This window comes from Uloborus diversus, chromosome 8, assembly GCF_026930045.1.
Source record: "Uloborus diversus isolate 005 chromosome 8, Udiv.v.3.1, whole genome shotgun sequence".
NCBI classification, from domain to species: Eukaryota; Metazoa; Arthropoda; class Arachnida; order Araneae; family Uloboridae; genus Uloborus; species Uloborus diversus.
In genome coordinates this window covers 56,026,652-56,050,301 of record NC_072738.1, presented here as the reverse complement: position 1 = coordinate 56,050,301, position 23,650 = coordinate 56,026,652, and the positions used below count along the sequence as shown (strand labels likewise).

Genomic DNA, 23,650 nt, shown 5'->3' with positions numbered 1-23,650 from the left:
TGAAAATAGTTACTTACAATGGAAAAAATCGATCGCTATAAATAATGCAAAAAAGATGGCGCATTACGAAATAAAGATGAATCAAGAATGAGAAATATGCAAAATGACATTTCTTGAGCAAAATAAATAATCGTTAAATTTATAAGAAATGCTTTGAACGACGAGGGAAGGATGGGGGGGGGGGGGGGTCACCCGGTGATTTTGGAGTAACTCACAACAATAAACTTCGTTCCCAACTTCGGCCTCATTTGTTTAGTTCAGAACCGTTACCACCAACGCCTCGGATGAGTTTCTGAATCGAATTCAGCACTTCCGAAGAAAAAAATTCAAAATTCCGAACTATGTCTCCATTCAAAACGTCTTTAATCAATGTCTTACATTAATGCTCTAAATTCTTCCTAAACAATAGATTAAGTTTAAAAAAAAATCTCTAATTTTATGAATGGTGTTCGTTTTAAACAACTCGGAAGTACAACTAGAGTTTAATTTCAGGAATACAGGGAGGGGAGGGGGGCAAGCAAGTGTTCTAAAAATTACCATCGGTTCAACAGGAATCCAACAAAATGGCACAAAAACCGGTTTTGCCATCTCGTATTTGCTTCCATGGTCTCCAATTCGGCAATATACACTCTATAACAAAAAAAATCGACGCATCAAGAAGCAATCATCCGATTGCTTTGAAATTTTGTATGCATGATTGTTTTGAACAGATGTGAAAATGATTAAAATTTGGTGTCCAATGAGTAAATAGTTTGATCTCCAGCGCATCGAAACTGCGCATCAAAGAGATGTATATAAAGAGCAGTTCTGCAACAGTTGTTAAAACTTTCGGTTTGAATGCGATTCAGATTACCTTTCAACAACCTAAAAATGCCTCGCCGCATGGTTTGTGCTCATTACGAGCAAACGTCAGAGTTTAAACGAGGTCATATCATTGGATTGAAAGAGGCCGGTTGGTCAAATCGGAGAATCGCTCGTCATTTGAGTCGAAGCGATGCGGTGTTCGAAGATGCTGGCAAGGATGGTTGGAAAATAGCAGAGTTCAGCGTCCGGATGTTAGCGGTCGACCTAGGGTCACAACAAATCATAGTGACAGAATGATTGTCTGATCAGCTGTCACAGCACTTTCTTCATGTCTATGAACCATCAGACATCCAACCCAAACACCAGTGTCCATCATGACCCTTTACAGATGGTTGGGACAACGAAATCAACACGAAATCTACGCTTGCGCCGACCGTTACGCCACCTGCCACTGACGCCTACATACTGACGAGCCAGATTACAGTATGCCTGGCTAGATCAGGTTGGAAGGGTGCCGACTGGGGACGTATAGTCTTTAGCGACGAATACCGCTTCCAACTGTGTCATGACGATCATCGAAGACGTGTTTGGACACACCCAGGGCAGAGGGGGGATCCTGGTTTCACTTTTGCACGCCACACTGGCCCTCAACAAGGCATTAAGGTCTCAGGTGCCATTTCCTTTGATAACTGGACCCCTTTGGTCGTAATTAGAGGTACACTTACTGCACAGTGATACGTCGACGACATCCTAAGACCTATTTCGTTGCCCTTCCTTTTTCAGTACCCTCGGCTGGTTTTCAGCAGGACAATGCCAGGTAACATACGGCATGTGTTGCTATGAACTGTCTGCAAGCTTGTCAAACTCTTCCGTGGCCAGCAAGATCGTCAGATCTCTCTCCCATCGAGCATTACTGGGATATGATGGGATGGTGATGCAAAGAATGTTGATAACCTCGTCTGACAAAATTGGAGCGAATTTGGTCGGAAATACCGCAGGACGGGAGCTTTATCGGTGTTTCCCACGTCGTGAATCCGCTTGTATCTAGGCTAGAGGCGGGTCAATACCTTACTGAACTTGTCACTGTAACTCTGACATAAATTATTCAATTGTTCTAAGAATTTAATCATTTACTATTCTGTGCATTGTCTTCCTATCCACCAATTTTCGTCTCAATCGGATCACTCCTTCTTGGTGCGTCGATTTTTTTGTGATAGAGTGTGTCACCAAATGATCGTCAGTCTGAGTCGCTATATTAGTTTTGTATTGAAATAGGTAATTAATAGCCACAAAAAATGAGTAAATAGGCTTTTTAGAACACCGATCGAAAACAAAAAGGGAAATGCACAACTGGAACGTACGCACACCCCCATATCCCAAATTTAACCTTCTACAGCTTGCCATTTTTGAGTTATGACTTATGAGAGATACATACGTACATCCAGCCGCAAGAAACAACGCAATAATTAACTTGTTTGGTACCTGAATACAGTATTAAAAACTCTTTCATGGGTGACCAAAATAGAAATTCATACTTAAGTTTAAGTAAACAATTTTATATGAAAACAATAACTCCGTTTACTTTGCATTAAAAAGTAAAACAGCAAAGGTCTATTTTTTTTCGAAAACATCGGCCAATTCCATCGGCTTTTCGATATTTTTAAGGCCGATGGGCCGATGTTTCCTGCAAGTTAGCATCGGCCGCCGATGCCGATGCCGATGGCTAAATTGTTGAACCATCGGCGCCGATGCATCGGCCAGGCCGATGCATCGGTCGAGTCCTAGTAATAACCATGTTTTTAGTTTTGTAATTACAGATTAAAATGAGATTTTATGAACTTCTATAATCATATAGTGATTCTACAATGATGAATTTGCTTTGCTTAATCATTTTTTAATTGCGAGAAAACTAAATGCTTAAATTATTTTGCATTCTGGTAATTTCTTTATGTATATTTCATTAAATAATGCTAATTATTTATTCAATAGTTTTTTTTTTACTGTTTTTTGTTCTGGATAATCGATTAAATCAAGTCAATATGTTTGACGGTATATTGGGGTGTGAGATGAGAGTGAGGTTTGGACCCTCCCCTTACAAAATTCTTGTGTGCGCCACTGACATAAACAGCTTTGGGATGTAAGATCGTCTTTATCTTGAATAGAAAATGCTCGTTTTGATATAGGTACAGGTGGATCTATTGTGCATAATATGTTTAGATCAGCGATTCCCAACCCATAGGCCGCGGCCCAGAAGTGGGCCGCGAACAGCATGTTACTGGGCCGTGGACACTGGTCAAGAATCTAAACCAAGATAAAACTTGGGGTATTAATTTCAAAATTTTTTCGAAAATTCTCTAATTAGATATACCGTCACTCAGAAACTCTCCCTTGCTCATCACAATAAGGAACTTCGGGATTAAGGATTTTCATATTTTCTAGAAACTTTCCCCTATAATTGAAGGCGAGATCTAATGAATCAGAAACTTCTTTTATGAAAATTGCCAAATAAACTAGTATTAGCTTCAAGTTAAAAATGCCTCTCCTTTGCTGAACTGCATGACTAACTATTGAATCGAGGCACTTCAGGGGCTTTTCGACAACCTACCTACTTGAATGAGACTTGTCATTGCAGTTAAAACGAACTGATGTGTGCATCACATGACTTCCTTTTACTCCAATTTAATGTCTGTTTCCCATTATTGGCAGTTTTAATATGATTCAATAGTTTACTCTCTAAATATCACCAACGGTGGCCAAATCGAAACCAGATTTAAAAATAAATAAATAAATAAATAAAATCGCCAAATTGTCGTCAAGTTGGCGACAAAACTTGGCGACCAAAAACTGGCGATATATCGCCAAGTGTCGACAAATTATAACACCACTTGAGTTTAAATCGAAATTAACAATGATTTCCCCCCCCCCTCCAAAAGGGACAAAAGATCCCCCTTTTGAGCATCCGAATGCAACCAAAAAGGAAGGTGCACAACTAGACCCCACTAGAAGTCTATGTACCAAATTTCAACTTTCTAGGACATTCCGTTCTTGAGTTATGCGACATACATACACACGTACACACATACACACATATGCACATACATACGTACATACAGACGTCACGAGAAAACTGGTTGTAATTAACTCGGGGATCGTCAAAATGGAGATTTCGGGTGTCTGTACGTTCCTGGGCACATACCCACGTGTGGTCGGGTTATAAAAAAATTCAATATTCATCTGGGGGTGAGCAAAATGGAAATTAAGGCCGATTTTTTGGGTGAATTTCTTTTCGCGAATACAATACTTCCTTTTTTGTAAAAGGAAGTAAAAATAATAATAATGTAGAAATGCATTGAATGTTGCGAATTATTTGTGACTAAAACTATCTAGTTTCAATCCAGATATCAAAGTCATTCTGAAAATTGTTCTTGTACAATATAGTTATATCTGTGGTGTGACATAAGGGGAGAAGCGGATTAACGTGTCCAGAACTCTTTTTTCAACTCACTTTCAGTCCTAATACGGTATATTATTTACATTTAAGGACAGTTATGAACCGCCCCCCCCCCCACGCACCACAGAAAGTTTTGGCTGTGCAAGTAATGTACAGTAGTTAGTGGGCCTCAATCGCGTTTTTTACGAAACTGGTGGGCCGCACACTCAAAAAGGTTGGGAACCGCTGGTTTAGATTATCATACCAATAATCGCCTTTTTTCCGGTCAAATTAATTTATTTATTCCAATCCTTCTTGTCATGCATTTGACCTTTACTTTCAAATGGTCAACTTCTACTATTTCTTCGGGATACCATGTTTTCCCAAGCTTTAATGCTACAAAATTACCAGATATCAATAAGAGTTGACCGTCTTTCTGAAACTGGGTGATTTGATTTTTTACGTTTTCTTTGTTTTAGTCTACGTCATCCTCAAATTATGTTTCAGATTCTGAATGCTCGCTATATAATACATTATGTTTATAACTATTTAAGATATTATGTTATAAATAGTTGCATTTTTAAAATAAATAACAGATAAAAAATTAGTATGATTGAAAAATATGAATATTAGTACGACTATTTTAGCCTATGATGCACATTACACAATACGTTCATCTGTACCTATATCAATTTACTGTGTTTCTGATGCTTTTTATAAAGCTTTTTTTTATAAAAAGCATTAGAAACATATTATTTTAGGTGTCACTACTGTAATTGTATATTAAAGTTTAAAACAAACCGTGCAAAAAGCCATTCGAATTAGAAAAGTCTTTTTTTAAATATCTCCATAACATACTAATTTCGAACGATCATATTTTCGAAAGTAATAGGAGTGACACCGTTTTTTTTTAGTTCATATGTTAGACGAACATGTGGGTTATCAAACTTAATTAGTTTCAGATCTCTGCGATGAGGGCGAGAGTAGTAGTTAGGTTTTAAACATTTGCATTTTTGTGAAATTCATCACATAAAAGTTCCAATATCTTCTGGCGCCCTTATAGTGACACCAATTTTATTACATATTTCTGATGTATGCAAGTGTAGCTAGGAATTTATGTAAAAACGTTGGTGTCATCATGAAGGCGCTTTGAGAAAATTGGCATTGAATGTAGTAAAAAAATTCATTTTCGGTCATTTTTAAACGGAATTCGTGGCCGTCGCCCTAGTAGTGACACCGATTTGAATGCTGTAATAGTTTCTAAGAAGACCATATAATAGTATAGAATTTAAAAATCCAAATCATTATAGGGGCGCTTAAAGCAACAAGAACTTTAAAATCTGCAAATTTGAAAAACGCGCAAAAATGTGCCACGCCCCCTAAATTTAAAACTTTAATTCCTAAAAAACGGTAAGGCAGACAAAGCTCGTATTTTGCACAAACATTACATTCCTGATAAGGAACAACATATGTGAAAATAAGAAAAATTTAAAATGTCAACTATCACAAATGCCGTAAACTGCCTGATTCTTACAGACAATGGCTCTTAAGTACAAAATACAAGGTTCAAAGATCGACTTATAAATGTGAAGCAAATTTCCCGTAATTATTCCAACAGCAACAATAGGAAATCTGGACCTTTTCCCCAAATTTGCACCAACCATTTTAAATGAAGACTTATAAAAAAATAAGCCCTTGCACATTCTGGTATAATCTCACATTGCTAGAAAGTTAATTAAGACGTTTATGATGCAATTACGTGAGAAGTGGGGGAAACGCCGAATTTTTTAAAATATAAATTACGAAATTATCATTACGTGGAATTGTAACATGGGCACAAGCCAATTGGCGATAAAATTCACCATACATTATTTGTACAGGGGGCATTCCACGGTATTTTTGACATTATGTAGAGCCCGTAACGTGACCTTTTTTTGCCATAACTTTTTAATTTACCGTTTGATTTGCAAATTATTTTATTTTGAGCTGGTGTGTTGGTAGGAAAAGATCAAAATAAAATAATATGCTAATCAAACAATAAATTAAAAAGTTATGGCAAAAAAGGTCACGTTACGGACTCTACATAAATGTCAAAAATACCGTGGAATGCCCCACAGGCGAACCAAAAGACCTTTTAATTTTCTATTACGGGCAAAGTCGTGCGGGTACCACTAGTGAGGAATAAAAAAGTTCTAGCTTAAGTACATGACGGACGCAGCAACCCCCCCCCCCCTCGGAACTCTCCGAAGTAAGCACACTACACATTATTAAAAACATACAGAACAGTGAATAAATAAGTTCTAAAGAAAAAAAACGTAAAAATATATTTTAAAAAAAAGATTTAACCGGGCCAATTTTTTTTTTTTTTTTTTTTTTTTTTTTGCGTGAGCCGAGAGAGAGAGGGGGGGGGGGGGAGTCTACGGAGTTAGCAATTTTTTCGTAGGGGTCCGCGGAGGTCTGAACTTAGGGAACTTCTGTACTAGGTGATAATAAAGCTCTGTATGCGAAGCTAAAGTAGCGACATGCGCAGTCGTCTGCCATTTTGGGTCTTACCACTACTTGCTCCCTATCTCGACAATAGAGAAATACCGAGTTTCGCTTCTTAAAATGAGTCTTTTTATTGTGAAAGTTAACAAATTTCAAATCTTAACCTAAATAATTGATAATATACATACAAAAATGCTAAATTTTATATTGGTAAAAAAATTTCAATTATTAATTTGCATATTAGTAAATAAGTGCTTTGAAAGAATTTTCGATCATGTTGAAAAATAATTTCATTTTCATTTCATTTTTTTAATAAAGTATTATTTACACGCTCTGTATTTTGAGTAAAAACTTAGCACTCTGGAAAATGAAGAGACACGCAGTTAGAATGTTAAAATATCACATTTGAATTTTTTACTTTTTTAAATTTAAACTGTTAAGTATTCTGAATGTTCACTGTTCTAAATTTCAACACTCCACTAAAAGATGTCATACGGATTTTTAAGGAAGGACGTATTTTTACGCCTTAAAAAAAAAAGAAGAAAGGGGGGGAAAAAAAGCTGTATCGGCCGAGAGACAGCATAGGCTGGCTTTCTCTGTTGAAAGACCATTCTCCGTATAATAGTCTGTGGTAGTGAAAAAAATAAATAAAGCATGTTTTTAGAAGAAGAGAAGAAAAGGTAAGTTCGATGCTCCTTCGAAATCTTAACGGAAACACCGAAATAGCTTTAACATTCAGCTTGCATCACTTAAAAAAGCCTCGGAAAAGCTGCTCTGTTTACATTGTACGCGAAAGAGGATGAAAACGATAACTTTTATTTACAGTCTTGAAAAATGCCCCCATTACGAAAAAAAGTGATGAATCACGTGGAAGGTATTGATCCGGCAAACTTTTTTTATTATCAAATTTTGACGGATTTTCATGTTTTAAGAGGTACTGAATGCCGTTCGATCATTTTTGAAAAATGTTTGTGTGTTTTGTGAGCGTGGCTGTACGAGGGAGAACAGTTTTTGAGGCTGTAAGTCAAAAAGTAATGCAAAATGTTGAACAAACACCGGTACACAAATGGGCTCCAAATGGCAGCTGGTGCTGATTAGGTTGGGTGAACTCAAGTACTACCCCCCCCCTCCCGTAAAAACTCCTCAAACTACATAACAAAATCATTGAAATCAATTTAAAAAAAAAAAACATTTTAAAAGTTTCCTTTACATTATTTTCAGTTTTAGAATATGTTGTTATCCAAAATTTTCGGAAACGGGAACCAAAAATTTTCAGAAATTTCGCATTACAAACAACTCTGCAAAGGGATGGTGCAGTTGAATATTTTTTTTTTTTCGTTAAGTGTTTCAATTTTACGTCCTTAGAAGTAATACTATGATTTAAACCAAACTGGACATAAAAAGGACTGGTATGAGCAGCAGAGTTCATTATATTTTTGTCTTAATCGCTCCAATGTGCCTAGTGCAATCGAAAGGTTGTCTCGTTTGTTTGCATGATTGTTCTAACTTAAAAACTGATACAAGGAATCCAACCACCAAAATAGTCAAAATAATCAAAAATAGATGGACCTTGCTGAAACTGATGCTGATTAGATTATGCTCTAATCGTTGCAAGGGGCAGATTAGGGTTGCTAAAACTATTTCATGCATCGGTCCCCTAGCAAAATCCCACTAAATTCTTAGAAAAAAAATCTCTTTTTTTTTTCTTTTTTAAATTTTTATGTCAATGGATAGCTGAATATAATTTTACAGCCAGTTTATATTCAGTTAAGCAATGTAGAGTGCTACTTGAATAATTCAATGTTGAAGGATAAGCATCCTAATTCATTCAAAAAGTACCATTCATTTCATAGGACAATGGTTCTCAAACTTTTCTGATTCGGCGACCCTTTGAAGAATTAGAATTTTCTAGCGGCACCCTAATCTGTCTCTTTTATATACTACAGATTAATACTTTGCGGCACCCCTCCCCTTTCTCTGGGGCACTTCGGGGTGCAGTGGCACATACTTTGGGAACCCCTGGTATAAAGGAAAGTAAATGATGATCATTTTTCATTTTCGTCATTTGACTCCTAAATCGTTAGCATTTTGTCATCTATTCATTAATAGCAATGAGGTTCCTAGTCCGGAGCACGAAGAGTTTCGTGGCCTAAAACGTTTGAGAACAGTTGATTCTACATAGCTTATGCTAAGCATGCCTTAACAACTTCTCCCAACATTTTTTTTTTCTCCCAAGCCGGGCAACTTCTGAAAAATATCAAATGGCAGTTGAGTCACTTCGAAGAAAACGTGGAAGATTTTTGATTTTCCAAAAACATGCGAGTTTGTAGTTTTTTTCTCTTTTCTTTTCAGAAATGGAAATCTTCGACAAACATATAATTTTAAAATTTTTTTTATCAAAGTCGGCTTACATCTGGCTAAATTGAAAAGCTTGCAGGTAAGAAGAAATAAAGAAAGAGAGCTTGCACAACGGACATTTTAATTAAAGGGTTTCTTTGCATAACCCGACTTTCTTTTCTCTCCCTTTCTCTCAGTTTCCTGCTCGACGCTTTTTTTTTTTTTTTTTTTTGTATATACATTTACTCAAAATGTTTCCCCAACATGTACGAGATAGATTTTCTACCCAAAATTAAAAAGGTAATTGGTGACGTGGTCGGCTTTAAAAACATCTACGATAAAAAATATTGTGAAATGATTCCACTGCTACAAATAGTGAAATCATTTCATCTTACTTTAAAAGCATCTACAATGAGAAATAGTGTGAAATGATTTCGCTATTATTCCATTGCTAAAATTATGCGAAATATTAAGTAATAAAGCCGGGAAGAACAACAAATAGAACAATATAATACCCTTGTTAAGAATCTGTAAGAGCGTGAAAATTGTGTTGACTGGTTCTAAGAGTCAAAAGATGCTTTTTTTTTCCATTACTGTGCACGAAATTATAATTAATTTTTTTATTGATGCAAAAATATTTCAAAACAGGCAAAACAGAGAACATTTGTGCCGAATCATACACATGTGCCTATCAAATAAAATCACAACACAAATAATAACGATCATCAATTGCGTTTTTTTTTAATAGCTAAAATTCTAAAACAACTACAAACACAGAAAACAAATATATGAAAAGCAGCTGTATGCACCAGTAAGGTCTGCAAGAGAGCTTTCGGACACAGCAGGACAAATGACGAGATGGTCAGCATATATGATCGGGTGCAAGTGTTTTGGTGGGAGACAGTCATGGCCAGTGACCCCGAGCCTAAACTCAGCCACCATTTTATGCCTTGATCAATTTGTAACTGATGATATATGAGGCAGTGAGAAGCAAAGGGATGTAAGTGACAAAACTAAAAATTTGGAGAGTACAAATAGTAGTGGACCTCTCCTCTGTCTTGGGGCAAGAGATGGTACTAGTAGTCCTGGTAGTTGCTGCTATACTGCATGGTTTAGAAAAAAAATCAATGAAAGTCTACCTAAGACGTTATCTTTATATGTGTTTAGTGATGTGGATCGGGTAAATACCCAGTGGGTAGGTAAATATTTTTTGGGTATTTACCCGGGTATTTACCAAAGGCCAGGGTAAATACCCAAAAACTGGGTATTTTACAAAAAAAAAAAAAAAAAAAAATTCAAAAAGTGAGTTGGAATTTTTTTAAAAAAATCTAAATATGAAATAATTGGTAAAACTGATACATACATATGTATTATACAGTTTATAACATTTTTTATTGGAAGACTTGATGAAATTATGAAAGAAACATATCATGAACCAAAGAATCTTTCTTTTCAATGTCATAATTGGACAAGTATAAGCAATTCAATGATAGACTTCGGGATTTCAAAATCACAATCTAGGTTAGTCATATCCAAAATGAAAAAAAAAAAAAAAGGTAAGCATGAGGGATGCTTGGAAGAATTTACTGAGAAGTTATTAAGACTATGATGTTATTCATTTATTTATATTATTGCTGTTTAAGTGATAACGTGGCAAATATAGAAACAGTTTTCACATTAATAAGCAAAAATCAAAATCAAAATATTGTTTTCTGTTGCCTTGCTCATTTGCATTTGCTCCCCGGTACTTCATGATGAAAATTTATTCGAACTATTTTTAATACACCCAATTAGTGATGTAGGGTGGGAAGGCAAATATTTTTTTGGGTATTTCCCCTCAGGGTAAATCCCCTAGTAATTGCGCATTTTGCCAAAAAAAAAAAAAAATTAAGTGGTATCAAAAGGTGATAATTTTCTTTTTAAAACAGTTAAAACTGTCTTTTTAAAACTTAAAACTGTTTTTACAACTGTAAAATGAAAGATTAAAAATATAAAAATTTATATATTATAATTTTTTTTAATTAAAGGTGTAATGAAATCTTATCAAAAAAACTGTCAGAATTTAGAATGAACTATTCTAAAACTTAAATAGGATGGCAGGATAATGCAATTTTTTAAGGGGTAAAAGCAAAGGGATTTAAGTTTACATAGATGGCGCTAGCGCAATTTACCGCTATTTGTTATATATTATATTTATTTGTTTTCTCCGCTTTTAATTTTTAATGCTTTCGACCTTCGATAGTTGGCAGTAGCCAGAAGACCGAAATTATGCTTACTGGGATCATTTTGCTCTGTGTTAGAAGGGAGAACGCGATAGGTATTTAGTATTTAGGAGGCGTTAGTTTGTCACTCACTTTGTATTTGTACGGGTAAAACTTTAAATTTTGCTTTGAAAAGTGAAAAACAAAAAAAGAAAGATGGGGACATTGATTAAGCATATCCAACGCATTTAATGTGAATATCATATTAGATTGCTAAGTTGTTTCACACAATAATTCTTTAAATATGTGATCAAAATAAAATTTTTGGGCAAAATTTTATTGTTTTGTATGGTTGGTTATGTATATATATAGTGGAATACAGACAGAAAAGTATTTTAGTTGAATATAAATTTTTGAAATAAATACCCGGGTAAATACCCATTTTGGGTATTTACCCGGGTATGGGTATTTACCCCTAAAAATAAATACCCAGGTATTTTACATCACTATATGTGTTGTACTCAAAACTCAAAAATGTCCATTTACATCCGTTTGTTTCCACTGTCTCATATTAGCTTTACCAAGACTTTTGAATTGTTCTCAAGTGCAAGGTTCTTTTTGAACTCCTCAGGGGTTCTCAAACTTTTCTCATTCGCGGCACCCTTTGAAGAATTCACTTTTTGAGCACCTTAGCCTATCTCTATTTTTTTTATACATACTAATATAATCACTGGCACTTCGTACCACCCCTCGCCTCTGGCTGAGGCACCCTAGGGTCGGCACCGACTTTGAGAATCCCAGTCATAGGGAGTTCATTCTATAAGAAATCTATGACACTGGAAGACGTTTGAGTTATTCAAGTTGCACTATCTAAGAAGGCAAGATTTAATCAGAATAACAATTTTTAAAAAAATCAATAAGAGGACAATTTCCCGTAATCTTCGAAATAAACTGCACACAATATTGGAAAATACCTATTTAGTTGAAAAATTATAAAGCATAAAGGAAAAATTTATATTACAGTAAAAAAGGAATGATAATTAAGAAATAAAAATTTAATTTAATGAGAAAGGTGAGCTTGATGTTGAGCTGTCAATAAAGGATATGTTTTAAATGTACTTAAAATTATTTGTAAAGCATTTAATCTATTTCTAGATTTCCATAACTACTTTTTCAAGTTATTAAACAGACTTCGCTAAATATGAGAATGGGATTGCAAAAGGTATAAAACCTCGAAAATGTCCTTTAGTTCCGAAATATTTTAGGTCTCTTTGATAGATGGCTATTGAAATTGAGAGCCATTTTAAAATGATATCGGTACAGCGATCCCGAATTTCATTTCTTTAAACATTTGGACTACGATCTAAGTTTATTTAATTTAAATTCGATTTGTATTTTGATTGATAAATCGAACCCTTAATCCCAAAAGGTTCATTCAAAACTTTATTAAAACTTGAAAATTTATTATGAACTCCGGGAGTCGGTATCGACCACTTTGGGAAGCCTTGGGGTAGACTAATAATGTGCTATGCAAGGACGCCCCGATGAGGGGTCACGGGTGGCAGGGTTTGAAAATATGATATTTTCCAAAAAACCCCGAAAATATCCGATATTTTGATACATATCCGATACTTTCAATTAGCACAAACTAAAGTCTTTAAAATAGCAAATGCATCCTCAAATCATTCTTTATTTTGTTAATAAGTAAACTTAAAATTAATGTTTCTTTCATTATTTATATCTAATATTTCATTTTACATTTCTATCAATTTTAATGGATTTAATTTAGCATTTGCTGTTTTACTCATTTTTTTTTTCTGTTAGCTATTTTTACTGTTATATGACTCAGAAATAAATAATATATATTAGTCAGTGCACAGTCATGAGACAATTTCATTTTTTCTGAGCGATGTTTATTACTTAGTTATGCCCTTTTAATCTGAATTAAAATAGTTACATTACAAAAAAATTTATGAATATAAAATACAAATAAAAAAGGAATATTATACTAATTTGTTATATTAATGATGTATTAATACATCATAAAAATATAGTTCATAACTTTTTGGTTTTGTTTAACAGTAAATGAACAATATTACTATGATTAATGTAATTTTTATATTGAAAATACCGTATTTGAAAGAATAACTATCGAAAATATCAAAACATCATGATATTTTCAAAATAAATATCGGATATATATCGTGGAATATATCATGATATATATCGACTGATATATATCAGCGAAACCTGACTGGTGGTTACTGTTACTTTACCTCCTAAAATTTTTCCTCATTCGGCAAATTTTGTCTGACGATTCGGCAATCTGGGGACATAATTGCAATATTCAATTTTTAAATGCCCGCATGTCCTTCTTCATTCCTCTGCTAGCTACACTGTTATAACCAGAGGTTCCAGACGAGTGAATATATTCCCCCTAAGGTGAAAGCATGGTGACCAAGGGTGCCATACTGGCCAGGAAGTAAAGCAGAGGTGCGAAAGTAGCAGACAGTCGTAGACAGGGGTGCCAAAACAGCAAGCAATCGCTAAATGACTTGCTGGCGCATGCGCTTCCGGCATACATTCACCATTCAACCACTTCAATATGGCGGACAAATGATAGGTTGCACAACGCGTGGCTTCTACGTCTTTCACATTGAATGAAGTACACTATTGGATTAAATCTCAACTTTTGTAGGATAATTCTTTAAAATAACAAGTAAGTACAGCTTTTGATCACTTTGTAGCTTTTAGGGCTTTCAAACATAGTTAAAAGTACGTTTCATGCTTTTCAGTTACCGTTAGTCCGTTACGATACCGTAGTACCGTTAGTTGTTTATTTTCAGGTTACCGTTACTGTCGTGAAAATTCCATCATTCACACACAAAACGCTACTAAATGTATCTATCATTATTTTCTTGGGTACTCGATAAGCAACATTTAATCACCGAAATAGTAACCGCAATGATATTTTCAATAATCAACAAGTGAGAACCTAAATAAAAATGATTCTTGTATTTCGTGTAGCGAGCGCAAAAAATAAAAAAGAAATCTCTCTCCGTCTATCTTTTTCTTTTGCTTTTTCGTTCAAGTGTTTGAATTGAATCATTTCCTGTTAGCGGTTATTCGATAGTGTTAGGAATTTCTTTAAATTTTTAACTGTCGAAAAATTTTATGCGCATTTTATTTTATTGTTATTTTGATTGAAATTTTGAACGTTTGAGAAACGATTTTGTTTTTCCGTAACTTTAATATCCCAGAATATTTTTGGCTGTTCATGTAAATAATTCATAAGTACATCTACACTTTACTTTCGGTGCGGTTATTTCTCACAAATGATCATTAACTTAACTATGATTATTCAAATAATTACTCGTCTTTAACTTTAAATATATTTGTGACAACTCTTTGATAAAAAAAAAAAAAAAAAAAAAAAAACTCATCAGTACGCAGAATTTTTTCACAAGTTTTTTACCGAGAGTTATTATAATTATTATTTATTTTATTTATTTTTAAGAAAAGGATAAAAATTTCACAGGTCCGCAATGTCTTTCATTTGTTTTTACCGACCCGTGGGTCAAAAGAGGTTGAGAAACACTGATATAGAGAACGATCAGATGAATTAAAGCAATGAGCACTTCTTAACTATGTTGAAAACTCTGAAATATGGTCAAATGCTGTAATTACAAGTTTTAATCATTTCCAGTACTGAATTCATGCAATGTGAAAAGTGTGCAAAACGTAGACTATCATGAATCAAAACAAAACTATTAAAAAAAGAAAAATACACATCTGTATTCAAAAACGCACACAATACGGGGGAGGGGGGAGGATCAACAGTAAGGGTGCCATTTCTCTCTCCGAAGGTTCATTCTTTTCACCCCGGCTGCCTATTTTTTAAAAGGTGCCTGTTTTTCACCCTAGTTAGAGGTGCAATTTCGGCTCCGTATGAGGTGCCGCTGTGAACAAGCGTTTCACCCCTGAAAGGTGCCGAATGCAACCTGTAGTTTTAACAGTGTACCAGTTTATTTTCTTTCTACGTTTGATGCTACCGAATTTGGTTTTCCCGCCATTACTGTCTGTTGAGTAGGCGTGGCTTACAGCGGCGGATTTACGACCGTCCAATGAGCAATGCCGCTCGACTATTCCCATCACTGAAGGTGGAAATTGCTTGTTTCAGCTGAAGTTCCATTTCAAAACTTTGCGAATTTTCATTTGAATAATTATTGTCACTCTTTCCCTCCTTTGCCGCTCAATAATTTTTATTATTGATTGAAGTTTTCTCTAGAGACGTGGGCCTAACCTGCGATCTTCAAGATTTATGTGGTAGGCAATTCTCCTAATTTATTAGGTCTAGCTTACTATATTGCTTAACTGTTAAGTTTTTAACTGAGACTGATCAAAAGGGCCATTAAGCTCTACCATCAATGACGCCCGCCTGCGGCGGGCGCGCCATTCGAATGAAGTCCTTCTTCATTAGATGTGCGCAAACCCGTATTTTATCAATCGACAAAAAGTGAAGTTCCATTCGACAAGTTAAGGATTTCCGTCCTCCCAAAAATTTTAGTTCGGTGCGCCCCTGATCATGTGTTATTGTCAATTGGTATGACTGCTATATCTTAAGTAATAGGGCAAGGATTCAAAGAAATTCGGTACACAAATGCACCTCAATGAGAATTGGGTCGTTTCCAAAAATTTAAAAGTTTTTTTTTTTCTGAAAGAGCATGCTTAAAAACATAGAATCTGACCATTTTTTAAATAATTTGTTTAAGTTTAATATTTTTAAAAAATTACTTAAATCGGCGCTCTTTCAATGTTTATGCTTCTGTCCGATGACATCACAAATGATGAAATGCCATTCTGTTTCGCCATTCACAGAGCAAAATATTTAATTCACATCTTTACTCACGTGTATTGGCAACGATATGGTAGATAGCAAGCGTAGAGCGCAATTTTAATTCGCTTCTTGATTATCATAACGTGGAATCGCGGGGAAAGATGCGGCAAAGTGCATCATTTGTGACGTCATTAAGACCACGTCTTGTTTCAAAAATCGGACATTTTAAAAAATTAATTAAAAAATAACTGTTGGGATATTTTCTAGGCCCATGCTTTTTTTTTTTGCTTATTCTATCGATTTCAGTGACAAAAAGTACTATTTTTGACTGAAGGAAACAACTAAATTGGTAATGGTTAGTTTTGGCACTAACCGCAACAAAGGGCGCGGCAAATCAAAAGCTGCACTAATTAGCTTGAAAAAAGTTGCACATTTATATGTAGAAATTACACGTTAAATAAATATCAAAAGTTGTTCCTTTGACTAACAAGCAACTTTTAACGTTATTAATGCGAAAAGAACTATATGGGTCATTTTCCCTAAACAGCGCAATTTGGACAGGGCAAGGAATGGCATTCCCTGTGCCAGGGGAACGACACTTAGAGGAAATAATGTGTTTTACTGACGATATTATAATTTATGTGGGAAAAGGAAACACTACTTTTATGAAATTGAAAAAGATAAAATGTCGTAGTGTCCAAAAAGTAGTTATTGTGGTTATTTATTTCCCTTACATTTTACAGGGGAAGGACGACAGGGGAATGACAAAAAATAAAGTTAACTTATATATTGTCATAACTGCAAACAACAAATATCAATGTCACTTAAAGTAAGGGGGGAAACTCTATACAAACAAGAGTCAATCATTCATTGAGCGATTATTACAAAATTAAATGAATTATCAAAGACAGGGTAATGACAGTCATTAAAAATACTCATCAAGATTTAACTTGAGATCACCCGAATAATACTCGACACCGTGTATTTATTCAAAAAGAACTAATTAAGATTATTTCTATAATGAGACCAGAATTCAAAGATTAAATTATGAGTTAATACAACTATTACCAGGTGTGAGAAATTCATTCCATTCCTCGACAGGGGAATGACAAAAAATCAAAGGACATTTTTTACTATTTTTTTTAAATAGTTCAAACCTTGAAAAATTTTTATTTTTCTATTTTACAACTTTGCATAACACTTGTTAAGAGGTTAAACAACAATTTCTGTACAAATATGCATGGCTTCCTGAATCTTTAGAGCTGATTTTGCTTTAAGGTGGAGGTAGGGACACACAGGGGAATGACATTTATCATGTCAAAAAATTATTTAAATGTATAATAATAATGGAGTGTTTGTTTTAACTTATTTTACAAACATAAAAACATTTTGTTAAAACATTCTAGAAACAGTTTTATTTCTATACTAGTTAGTTTGTTATTTTTGGAGCAAGGACAAGAATTTAGCAGTTTAGAGAAAATGACCCATATTATTTTTCACCGAAAAAAAATTAATTAATATCAATCTTGATCGGATCAATTGGGACAGATTTAGCAAAATTGCTGGTAAAGCAAAAGAGTAAGGATAAATCGAAAGACATGAAAATATTGAATCAAAATGTAAGTACTTCTATTACGCACAGCGATTCATAATTGAAATATACCAAATTGAACTGGAGGATTTTTTTTTTTTAATTACACACTACAAGCAGTCACTACTTCTAAATGAATAGGCGATTTTTTTCCCCCTTTCTCTCATAGAAAGAAAATGTACAGCTGAAGCATACACTTGAAACTCGATTAAGCGGAGACCAAGTAAAATGAAGCTTACACAGTATTCAAAAGCTGTGGGATAAATAAATGTCGATTGCTATGAATTACAATGACAGGAATCATTTTTTGCGAATTGTTTGACACAAGTAAACAGGGTTTAAAGGAAAAATGCTACACACGTGATCAATGGAAGGGCGAAATGTATCGTAACCGCTTCAGTTATCACATCTTAATTTAATCAATAATTACTGCCTTAAAGATGATGTGGGACATAAATGTCTTCAAATTTCAATTTACAGTAAACTCTCGATTATCCGCGAGCGGCTTATCCGCTGGGCGGATTACGCGCGAGTCAATCGACAATCAGGAACATGTATTTTAGCAAGAAAAAGCAAATACCAATAGCTGCTTTTTGTCGAAAATTATAAATTTAAACTCAGTCGTTTTTGTTTTATTTATTGTGCTTTCTTCATCGTTACTTGTTTCTTATTGATGTTAAGTTCTTTTTTGCCAAAATACAAACATTTTTACTGTGCTGTATGTATTTTCACTGTTTGTAAAAAGCATCATGCATTAGCACAGCTAAGTTTTGAGGAAAAACAAGTTTTACCTTATTTTCCCCTCATTTTAGCCTTTTTGCGGTTTATCCGCGATTCTTACTATCCGCGACACTTGTGCCACCGAATTCCACGGACAATCGAGAGTTAACTGTAATTTTATAAATTATCAACAGGTCTATGAAAGTAGTTCAGCTTTAAAATCAAGTTAATTAGTTTATCAAGTTAATTAGTTCGAGGACATCACCACGAGAACTAAGAAAATGGTAAGTGCATTGTGGCCAATCATTATCCAGATAACAGCTACAATGACATGAAATTCCTTTCGTACTCTTTCAGGTCAGGCTTGACCCAGCTAAAGTCACTAGCGGAGCTAAGATTTCTCTGGGGGAGTCATAACAACCTAGAAAGGATTTTCTCTTGAGGGTTGTTTGTCATTCAGTTCTTACACGTGGAAAAATTAACCTACTAGGGTTGTTAATATGGTTTAGAACCAAGGGTACGTCAAGGAGGATTTTGAATCCCTCTCTCGCTGCACCAGTTGCTAGTTAAAAATGGAACATGATACATCATCAAATTCACTTGGTAGGTGATATGAGAATGCACCATGTTTCATTTTCAAAAAGAAAATATTATTTTTAAGGAATTATCTGTCATGTTGCTGATTTTAGTAGATACTGGCTGACCACAGCTGAACTAATCCAAAACACAATAGATTTTTTAAAAAAACGGTATAAATAACAATAGCGAGAGAAAATTTCATTAAATGAGAGCTTTTAAAAAATCCAGTACATACCCTTATTTGTCGCTTAATAATCTTAGCCCTTTGCCTCCTGCTCAATGTACTACTGCAGTCACTGTTAGCACTACAACAAGACATTTCACTCACATCGCGGTGGCGAGAGGAAGATTTCTTCAGGCGAGACACCTTCATTCGCACCTTGTCTAAGTAATCTCTAGACATGGACAGCCTACATCGACTTTGCAGCTTATCCACGTAGAGCCAATTGTAGACGTAAGCGTGTTGCCGTGCCAGTATCGTCGCGATCTTCTCTCCTTTGTCGAGGCCGCGTGCGGCATCAGACGGCACTTTGGGTGGCCAGCGGGAATACACTTTCTGCTGGAGATTCAGACTCGACAATGACCACTCGCTGCAGTCCGAATCACAGCCATCCTCGTAACGACACGGCCGAATCTGCCTTCGAATGCAGGGACAGTCACTGGCATCGCGGACTTCTTTCCTTCTGTCTTTGTGTCCCCGAACAACTTGGCTGGTGCAACCGATGCATCCTTGGTGCTCTGCCAAACTGCGCCGGAAAGAACTTTTCGAGGAGCGCTTGTTCGACCCCGTGCGACTGTGCCTGTTGACATACTTGAGATCCGTCGTCTTGAAGGCATCAACAATCTCAATCAAATGGTGATGATTCACCTGTTGCTGTTGCTTGTGCTTAGCAAACAGCCACTGGGAACCGTACTTGGAGCCCCAGAAGTCCCTCCGCTCGATTTTCTCATCACTTCCCGGATTGCTTAGGACAGACACAGTCCCTCTGGCCTTTTTCTTCTTATTCTTCGATCTCTTCTTCTTCCAGTACCGACGTATTTTCTTCCACAGTACATACTTTAAATAATAAGTGAATGAATATCGTTTCTTTTTGTACGGAGTCACAGATCGCCATGCGCGTGGCTTCTTCGTGGTCCCCTTACATTTCATAATATACGGCGATGGTACATAAGTAGGAAGCATCACGTTGTAATAAAACATCTTCTCTCAATTTTCCCAAAAAGATAAACTTTTTTTTTCCACTAACTCACAAAAAACGGGTGAACTGCAAAATAATCAACACGGGTTGAAATAATACTGACCGCATCTGTCAAACAAATAGTTCCCATCCATACGAAATTTTCAACAAAACAAAACTAGTTCTCACGCATTATCACTATTTCACCTACATCACATTGGAGTGCAATTGCAACAAGAATGCAAAGCCGTTCTGCAAGGAAATACTTAGCACTTTAAATGGAGTATTAGTATCACTCTTCAATGTGTTCTCAAGTCAGGTCAAATGGAAGCGGTAATTCTCTTGATTCCACATTTCAAATGGGTTGAAAGTCGTGTAAACAGCGGCGTAACGCATCTTACACACACTAACCGTAACACAAGTCTTAAATTTCACGTAAAACAGAAAATTAAAAAAAGTCCAACGGTTTCGCAAACAGATGAAGCATGAAGCAGTGAACTTGTTAATGAATCCTGTCGTTTTTATTTTTCTTTCGCTCTTTTTAGAAATACAAGATTTCGGCCGAACATGTCACACGAATATTTTCACAATAAAAATTTCTGGTCTTTAATCAACACACCGATTTCGATCTAAAGTCGTACATAACTTATGTTTCAGAAAATCTTCTGGAAAATCATTATTCTTTTTTCTTTTTTCTAACAACAACAAAAAAAAAAGCACTTTTTTAACCCTCAAGAGAAATTGAGATTGATCAGTGGCAATCACAATGTGACCACAATTAAACAGCAATCGCGGTTAAAACTGGTGTAACAGCTTGGAGAAGTTGTTTCTCAATACAAACTTGCAACACGACCGAAAAGATGCACAACACATACACCGCTTGCGATCAAAACTATAACTCTGCACGTGTTTCGTCACACCCTAAAGATGAAAATATTGGAGAGGAAACAATTAAAAAACATTCGCCCTCCGCACAAGCGGCAAAGCGAGAAAGAACTGAGCCATCCCAAAACTTGATTCAGAGAAAAAGTGGAAGAGATGGATGCTCCACCTGGCGCCCAAACTTGGCCTCGGGTAAAACCTCTCGGCCTGGTTGAGCGGAAATGTATTGCGGGGGAAACGATTTGCTTGCTCTTCTCCTCTGAGTTTTTTTTTTTTTTAAATCTCAACTCAATTGTAAGTAAGGATGGTAACCTGCACAAAAATTTCTTTAATACAGGGCTGCGACATTAAAATTTTAAGGGGGCGTGTTTTGAGGGAATTTTCTTTTTTTTTTGGGGGGGGGGGGGCGAGGCTCTTGCTCTTGAGGGGGTCTTCACGATATTTACGGGGGGGGGCTGCTCTTAGGGGTGAGCACTCCTGTTTAGTATACGGTTTTGTTGGTACAACTGGTATTTGTGAAGAAAACTTTTTTTTGTGTGTATTCATTAAAAGAACAAAAAGAAAAAAAAAGGATTCTGTTATCAATACATTCTTTGTTTTTACAAGTGCAAAAGTATTATGAAGACTGCAATTTTCAAAATATAATTAAATGAGTAAAAATGAAACCTAAACTCATTCTCTGCATGAATAAGATTTTACAACAACCCAATAAGCATTTTTCCAAAACTATGAAGGTTTCAGGACCCAAAACATTTTTTAAATAAAGACAAGGGAAATTCAAGTGTTTTCAGACTTTAAATCTTAAATGAAATGTACTGTCAATAACTGCTTTATATATATATATATATATATATATATATAAAAGAATCATGAAGATCTTCCATCTTCCAAAATTAGCAAGGATTTTTTGAGACGTCTTTCTACTTTAAAAAAGGGTGTTATTAGGGTGCAAGAGAACAATATTGCAGTATTATTTGCTTTAATAATAACAATGAAAAGATGCGTTTTTTTGTCTGCCAGTGCTTTAAAAGTAGCATAATAATAACGATGAATTAATAATAACGATAAGTAACAGCTGCCATGCCATATACAGGACAAATTGCAGTTTTGTATACATAGTAGAATGTAGGAAATCGTATATTGAATTAGACATACGACATTGATGACAAAACATTGATATTTGAAATAAATAAATAAATAAATAAAATAAGAAAAAAATCAATAATACTTTTCATCGCCCAAAAACATTGATGTTCTAAAATATAAATATATTTTCTGAAATGTACAGTAATCTCTAACAAATGCTTTTACAGGAGAATTGAACTCATTAGGCAGAGTTTCAATCAATTTAAAAATAAGATTTTCGAATTGCATGATGGTATTAAGGAGATAGTGTTAAGGAGTTGTGATTAAGTATTTTGAAATTGGTAATACAATTAAATACTACTTGATGCATATGGTTAAAATATTTTTTTTTGGATCGGTATAAAAGTAATAGAACCAATTTAGAAACACCTTTCAAATTTGCATCTGAATAAAACAAACATTATAAAGTGAAATATGGAGCGATTAGGTGGTATTTATCAAACTAGACAGCACGAAAAAAAAGTATAACTTGAGTATTTATACTTTTACTAGTAGGGATAGAATTATTTTAACGCACAACTGCTTGCCAGCGGCTTTGCAGAAAAATAAGTCCGCTAATTTTTTTCCAAGTCCAATGATTCCTTGTCTTTAGCTAAAAAAAACTACAGAACTTTTTAAAACATAACTGATGCCACGATCCACTAATTAATGGTGTAACTTTCAATTACAACTAATGTATTTTTATCACCATTCCTTTATGATACTTTTGTTCAAATATAAAACATCGAATCTAATGCATATATGGTAAAAATATTGATGTTCCCAAAACATTGATATCGAACCCAATGTTTCGAATTTGATATATCATATGTCATTATAATTTTCACTTATTCGAAGAAAATATAATTTATTAATAGTAGAATTAACGCTCGAGTCCAATGCCTAAAACCTAGCGCCAAAACTAGAATTAAAAAGAAATTTCAGTGTTCGGCAAGGACGGGCCCAGAAAATATTCGAGGAGGGGCGATTGTTTTCATATACTTACCCTTTTATAAATTTCCAAACCTCTGTCTCCCTAGCGTCATGGAAGATCGCCTCAAATTAAGTTTTTTTTTTAGTTTGGAACTTCTATTTCCAAAAAAAAAGGTCATCAAAGGTGTCCTATAATTGCTCTTTTTGGACCTCAATTTAAAAAACTTTTTAGAGGAGAGCTCTCAAAACCTATCGTATGTCATCTAAGATATTCAAAAATTGGGTTTTTGGAATATCAAAAAACTTCCTGTGCAAAGTTCCGATCCCTGTCACTGAAGTGTTAAGAGATGTACCACAATTAAGTTTTCAAGACTACCATTCTGAAAAATCCCGGGGAAGAGCTTTTTTTTTCGTAACATTATTGAAGATGGTATCTAAAACTACCATTTTCGAACTTCATTTGCCAAAAGAGAATTCCTACATCTCGGCTCAAGTAGGGGGCGATCGAGCCCCCCCCCCCCCCCCTCTTGTGTCCGTCCTTGGTGT

At 35.0% G+C, this 23,650-nt stretch overlaps 1 protein-coding gene across 1 annotated transcript in view; it reads right to left on the bottom strand.

Annotated features, from left to right (window-relative positions):
* Window positions 1-20,136, bottom strand: part of LOC129228375 (calmodulin-regulated spectrin-associated protein 1-like) — an 80,927-nt gene extending 60,791 nt beyond the window's left edge. The window contains 3 exon segments of the mRNA XM_054863052.1: window positions 19,222-19,648; window positions 19,650-19,722; window positions 19,779-20,136. Coding sequence (XP_054719027.1) covers window positions 19,222-19,648; window positions 19,650-19,722; window positions 19,779-20,136 — 858 coding nt within the window.
* Window positions 20,137-23,650: the final 3,514 nt, after the last annotated feature.